The 6,567-nt window shown below is 54.3% G+C and overlaps 1 protein-coding gene across 1 annotated transcript; it reads right to left on the reverse strand.

Moving 5' to 3' along the window:
- Positions 1-906: 906 nt before the first annotated feature.
- Positions 907-5,846, reverse strand: KIAA2013 (KIAA2013 ortholog). The gene is made up of 3 exons (XM_027882559.1): positions 4,844-5,846; positions 3,343-4,196; positions 907-1,914 (listed from the first exon to the last, which is right to left on the reverse strand). The coding sequence occupies exons 1-3, from the start codon at positions 5,808-5,810 to the stop codon at positions 1,888-1,890; spliced, it is 1,848 nt and encodes a 615-aa protein (XP_027738360.1). The 5' UTR covers positions 5,811-5,846; the 3' UTR covers positions 907-1,887.
- Between the last annotated feature and the right edge of the window lie 721 nt (positions 5,847-6,567).

The following is a 6,567-nucleotide window of genomic DNA, read 5'->3' on the forward strand; positions in this document are numbered from 1 at the left end:
TTTTTTTTTTTTTTTTTTGTTCCATCATGCTTTATGTAATAATTGCTTATCCATCTTTTCCAGGCCTAGTCTAAATAGTCTTTCTTGGACTGCATGGCCATCACACTGCTGGCAGTGCTGCCAGGGAACATCAAAAGGCTCAGCCCCCTGCTGATACCACAGGGGCTGGAAACAGCACCCTGGAAACTCTTTTATCATCTTCGTGCCAGATGTTCCACAGAGGCTGAGCAGCTCCTGGAACTGCAGGAAGAGCGAGCAGGAGCTTCTGGTATGTTCTGTTAGAGCAGAACAGCAAATATCTCCCTCCAGACACAATGTACATGTGTACAATTTACCATGGGCTCTGTTGCCTCCCTGTCTTTATTCCCTTGCAGGGCAGTGAGTCTGCTGTACCAATTAGTGAGTGGAAGTGTCTGCAGATGAGCTGCACACATTGAAATCTGCTTTTCTGAGGGAGGTTTTTCATCTGAAACTAGGCAGTAAGCCCCCTAAAAATTCCACATTAAAATCCTGCCCCAGCTTTCCCCTGAAAGCACCAGCTGTGCCAATGTCATTACTTGCTGGATGGCCATTAAATCTGCTGCTTGATTGTTCCCTGGGACTGTTTCTGTGCTCCTAAAACTGAAGCTTGGCCTGTGTTCCTCAGGGGAGAACAACGTTATACAGAGCAGGGAAATGGAACCCTGTGTGGTTCTGGCTCTAGTTGTACCTTCCAAATTCCTCTTTCCAGCTTAGATCCATTTCTGTGTTATTTCCCACACTGCATTCTCTCACAATCCAAGCACTTTTGCAGTCAATGCTGGATACAGATGGAACATAAAGCTCTGCTTGTTGTAACTGGGTGGGGAGCAAGGACAGGAGAGAACGGAGATAAAACCAACAGGAAACTCAACCACACTTCAGTAATCAGATTAGACTGAAAGATATTTATTTAGAAACAACAGCTTTGGTATTTTAAAACCAAACAACCTTTAAATCACTAGAAAGTGGGATGTCTTCCCTTCCCATTGCCAAAACAAATCAATGCATAAAGTCTCAGTAGGCTTAGAGTAGGAAACCTGCAGATCAGCATTTCCAAGGGTAAATCCAGGAAACAATTTCAGCACATTGATTTTGCACTCTACAGTCATAAAGGCTGAAAAACCTGTTACCAGCACTTAGATATCTACAGATCAATGGACTGTTACTGAAGTGGAGGCAAAATTATCAATATCCTCCCTCACCCCCCAAGCAATAAATTAAAAAATGTATACCAGAAAGGAAGTTACACTAAGGTTTTCTAGTTAACTCTCTGAAGGGAAACATCATTCTTTATTCTCCTGTAGAATTAAAAAGAAAAAAAAAAGAAAAACAAAACAAAACCAAATCGAAATATCAAAGAACTTAGTATATCTTCAAGTATTTTCACCAAATGGATTACTCTTAGGGAACTGAACAGCTTACAAGGAAAAGGAAACATCTGTTACATGAACTTCTGGCATAAACTCTTCAATCACCACACCTTCCAAGTCTCAGATTCCTGTCATAGCAAGGCACAAAAAGATTGTTGCTTTCAAAAGGTCCTTGTTCTCAGCTGCAAAATTGTCAGATGTCTTGTGCAAACAGAGGCTGAAAGCAGGACTAAGTCCACTTGGACACAGGGATGTTCCCATTCAACTCATGGAACAGGAGGTTATTCCAACACCATCCTCTCTCTGCTGCAGAGGCTCTGAGCTTCAGCTGGCTCCCACTTCTGCCCTGGTTCTGGAATCAAGTTGTGCATCACCTTCCTGTCCAGCAGGTCCACCCAAGACGAGGCAGCAGAGTTTGCTGTCGCTCCAGGCTCTGCAGTGTCCAGGCTGGGGGGTGGCTCAGCCCTGGGCTGGGGCTGTGAAGCTTCTGGGCATTTCAGTGAGCAGAGTCGGGGACAGTCACCTGCAGCAACGGTCAACAGGTCACTTGGGAACAGGCAGAAGGCAAGTCTTGGAGATGACAAAGGCAACCAGAGAGACAAACAGTGAGAGAAGGACATAATTACATAATTCCAAGGACACGTTCCAGCTGTGTGCACAACAACTGACACCACCTCCCAACCCCTTCCTCCTTCTGCACTGAGGTTGGGATCATGATCAGAGGCTTGTGACTGCAGTTGTCTGACACACATATCTATCCCACCTCTTCCTAGGTTAGTTTGTCCAGCCACAAGCACCTCCCACTCCTTCCTTCATTGGATGGCAGGTATTCAGATGTGCTTAGGATCAGGTTTGATCCTCAGTGGGTCCTCACCACAACAAAGCCAGGGAGCTGACAGGGAAATTCCCAGCTCTTCTTAAACACCCCTTACACACCAACTGTCCAGTTTAGTCCAGCACCTTCTGTCCAGCCTTAGCTATCAAAAACTGAATTTGTTTTTACCATTTGGAATAACAGGGTAATCTAAAGCTAGAACTTCTCCTCTGACAGACCTACTTAACTATTTCCTTTTTATTTCCTTTTTTTTTATTTATTTATTTAAGCAAAAGCTACATTTAACTCTGTTCAGCCCTTAGGAGGGGAAGCCTCTGAACACCACAGGGAGCTCACACAGCAAATCCAGTCTGGTCTTGCATTTCTACTCTGTATCAACACATAGCCAGAAAGCCCCAGTACTAAGAGCAGAACTCACCTTCTATTCTCTAGTTTTTACTAGCAACTAAGTTTCCTAAGGCAACTCTAACCAAGAATTTTAAATTCTTTACACCCAAATGAGATGCAGTAGAGCTTGAAGCCAGAGCCTCCAACTCACAGTAAAAAGCACTCAGTACTTTCCTTAATTTTGTCTGAATGTGAGAAACACCAACTCAGCACCTCCCTCAAACAGTGGTGGTAAATGTGGTTTGAGGGAGGACCGCACAGTGCCTGGAAATCCACGAACACGGACCAGGAGTCCCAAAAGCCAGAAAACCAGCCTGCCTTTGGATGTTGCTGTGTGACATGTCACTCATTCAGACCCGGTGTGACATCTCCACACAGCAGTTCAGACAAGCACAGCAGCTCTCACAAGCTTTCTGGTATTGCAGAACAGGAAATATCATCTCCTGACATTCCTGCCTTAGAAACAAGCGATGATGCGTGGAAAGAGGACAGAAAGCTGTGTCTGCCTCCACCTGCAGCCTTACAAATGTCTCAGGACAGATGTTTGTGAGCCTTGCTGTTCCAACCCCTGCCCTAATCCTCCCCCTTAAAAGAAGAGGTCACAGTTTGTTTGCTGCAAGACAGACTGAAAATCCTCACGGTCCAAGACAGACCCAGCCCAGGCACAGCTGACAGAACACCAGGCTGACAACAATCAGTGGACAGCAGCCAAAAGCAGCAGCCTTATACCTTACTCCTGAAGAGAGGCTTGGCTCCAGGCCCACAATATTCGTTGTAGATGAGTTTGAACAGAAACAAGTGAAACAAAGTGATTAAGGAGGCCACACTGAACCAGAAGAGGAAGGGCAAGCCCGGGTATTGCTTGGCCATGTGCTCCTCGTGAGCCAGGATAGCTTTGAGGTGGAGTGTGTGCCTCAGGTCCTGCAGGTGGACCAGGTCTGTGGATATGTAAAGCAGGGGGGTGATGGGCTGGGTGACCATGACGGGGAAGGTGTGACCCCGAGCCTCCGAGGTGAGCTCCACGGGCTCGTTCATGCAGCCCGCCTCGCAGGCGTACAGCCTCACTGGCTTCTCCTGCAGCTTCACCGACACGTGCAGGAAGGGCTTCCCCTCGGCGTCCAGCAGCACGGCCAGGTTGATCAGGTCCTTGTTGTAACGGATCCCCCGCAGGGAGTAGCTGTTGTGAAGCACGTCGGGGTCGGCCTGGAACTGCAGGTGGTTCTCGGTGAACTGCAGCCCCCCGAAGCTCAGCACCATGCCCTGCATGAGCCCGTGCACTCCGGCCGCCAGCAGGCCCTTGCAGCCCCGTTTCTGGAGGGTCAGCTTCCACAGGTCTGAGAGCTGCAGGATCTGGGGGACGCTGGTGAGCCTGGCTGGCCACAGGTTCTGGGCGTGCATGGTGGCGTGGCCGCTGAAACAGTGGTCAGCGTAGTTCAGGCTGCCCTCCATCCTCTCCCTGTCCTCAGCACTCAGCTGGGGGTCCAGCAGGGGGGCTGGCACGGTGGACAGCACGTAGTACAGGGTCATGTTGACGGTCTCGCTGGACGGGGTGTGAGCATCTGTGATCTTCCTCATTTCAATCCCTGGAACAAGAGAAAAACGAGGCATTAACCGGGAGGAAAAGAAGACCAAATTGTTTATGACATCTAATAAGCCTTTGTCCATAAAGTGAAATGTTTTCTTGTATTTGTCTAAGAAGAACAAATCACTCTGCTACTTGGAGCTGGAAAGCCAAGCTACTCTCACACACAGATGTCCCCATGACTCTGCAAGAATGATCTGTCAAAGGAACATCTCTTTCCACTGGATATAAAATAGCAAGTTCTGCATTACTTGAGCAGCAAGGCCATTAAAATCTCACAAAAAAACACCTTTGAAATCTTAGGAAAAACCATCCTTGTCCTGTTAAGGACTGTCCTTAACTCCCATGCAGAAATCTGTCTTTTTACTGTCACTAAAGGTCAGCTCTATTTCCAGCTGACAAATCAGTGAAGCTCCTGAAGCCATGGAAGGCAGCACACCCAGAGTTATGATCAGAAATGTTCTTCCATCCCTTCCTTAGTGCAGTCAGGTGTCCTGCACTTCATAAAGCATGCTGGATTCCAAACTGTTTCACTGTCCCACAACCCCTGAGGAAGAAGCCCCTGGAGCCCTTACAGCAACCAGGTCCCTGAGGTTTCAGCTGCTCTCTAAACCAACCCCGGGGAAGCTGAGCCATCACCTTCCTCACCTGAAATGAACAGGTCAGACCAGGTCTGCTGGTGCTCCTGGAAAAGATCTTCCACCCCCATCTGCATCACCTCCAGCATCTCTTTCCTGGCCGCCTCCCTCAGCCTGCCGAGGGTCTCCTCCAGCCGAGCGGGCTCGGTGGGCTCCGAGGTGTGCACCACGGACAGCACCGTCTCGTCGAAGTGCGACTTGGGCGCGACCTGCAGGCGGCTCGCGAGCTTCTGGGCCGCCACCACCACCAGCACCGCCTTGTTTTCGCCGGGCAGCGCCAGGCGGCCCGAGGAGAGCACGAACTGCCGCTCCCCCGCCTTCTCCAGGCTGCTGGAGAACCGCCCGCCGGGCGCGGGGGGCGAGGAGGCGGCCTCGAAGGCGACCACCCTGTCGGTGGGGTTGGCGATGCGGAGGCGCTGCAGGTAGAGGTGCGGGCGGCCTCGGTGGGCCACCACGTCCTCCCGCACCGTCACGCAGTCCCCGGGCCCGGAGCCGGGCCCGACGTGAACGCACCGCACCGTCCGCACCGCACCGTCCCGCAGCGCCGCCAGCGCCGCCCGCGCCTCGCCGCGCCCGCCCGGCACCCGCAGCCGCACCAGCGCCGGGTACTCGGTGGCGAGCGCGGGGCCCGCCGCGGCCCCCGCCGGCCTCACCCACAGCCGCCCCGCCGCCACATCCAGCAGCACCCACCCGTTGCCCGCCAGCGCCGGCCCCGCCGTGCCCTCGCCCCCCGCCGCGTCCCCGGGCAGCGGCAGCGCATCCCCGCGCTGGGTCTGAGCCCGCCAGGCGCCCTCGGCCGCCCGCAGGCACAGCGCGGCCGCCCCGCCCGGCTCGGCCCCGCGCCCCGCGCCCCGCGCCCGCCCCGCCAGCAGGTACCAGTAGGCGACCAGCAGCACCGCCAGCAGCAGCAGCAGGCGCCGCGCCCAGCTGCTGGAGAGCAGCCCCGGCAGCCCCTTGAGGCGCTGCTGCAGCCACATGGGGAGCCCCGGCGGGGAGCGCCGGCCCCGCCGCACCGGGCCTAAGCCGCCATCGCCGCCATCGCCGCCGCCGCCGCCGCGCTTGGCGGCGCTTTCGCGGCGCTTTTGCGACGGCTGCGCTGCACCGCCCCCTCGGGGAGGGCGGGGAGGGGAGAGGGATCAGGGCCGGCCCCGCCGGGACCCCCCGGACACCGGGACTGGGACCCTTCCCCCGACACCAGGACCCCTCCCCGGCTCCGGGACAATCCCCCCTCCCGGCCCTGAGCCCTCTCGGCTCCCAGACCCCCTCCCAGCACCGGGGCCCACCCCCCGGCTCCCGACCCCGCCTGGCTCCTGGAGCCCCGGCACCGGGAACCCTTCCCGGCTCCGGGTGTCCCCCGATCCCGGATTTCCCCCCCCGCCTGCCCCGCTCCCGCTGCAGTATCCGCGGGTGTTCTCGGGCAGCTCCAGCCCAGGCCTTGATGTTCTGTGTTCTGTCTCCGCCCGGGTCACTGCACCGATGGAAAAAGGCCTGGAGGGGATTTCCTTAATTCCAGTGTCATTCACTGCCGTTACCACGGCAGAGACCGTGCGGGAAAGCGAGTCATGTTCTGTCACACCCTGCAGTAAATAGAGGAACAAACTTTGCGATGTCACTGTGATGAGCACAGGAAAGCTTTTTATCCCTCGCAGCGCTCCGGAGACAGAACAAGACACGCAGCTTCGAGCAAGTCAGGCAAACACTGTGACTTAAAAGTGTGAAATTCCCGACCAGGTC

This window comes from Empidonax traillii, unplaced genomic scaffold (assembly GCF_003031625.1).
Source record: "Empidonax traillii isolate 1590-97213 ecotype Southwest subspecies unplaced genomic scaffold, ASM303162v1 scaffold106:size2091409, whole genome shotgun sequence".
In the NCBI taxonomy this organism is placed as follows: domain Eukaryota; kingdom Metazoa; phylum Chordata; class Aves; order Passeriformes; family Tyrannidae; genus Empidonax; species Empidonax traillii.

What these genes read in the sequence shown, in the direction of transcription:
- KIAA2013 (XM_027882559.1), bottom strand. Translation starts at nt 5,810, where the DNA reads ATGTGGCTGCAGCAGCGCCTCAAGGGGCTGCCGGGGCTGCTCTCCAGC. An exon ending in GTCTGACCTGTTCATTTCAG is followed by an intron (nt 4,197 to 4,843) that starts GTGAGGAAGGTG and finishes CTCTTGTTCCAG; the next exon opens with GGATTGAAATGAGGAAGATC. An exon ending in AGCCTCTCTTCAGGAGTAAG is followed by an intron (nt 1,915 to 3,342) that starts GTATAAGGCTGC and finishes CCGTTGCTGCAG; the next exon opens with GTGACTGTCCCCGACTCTGC.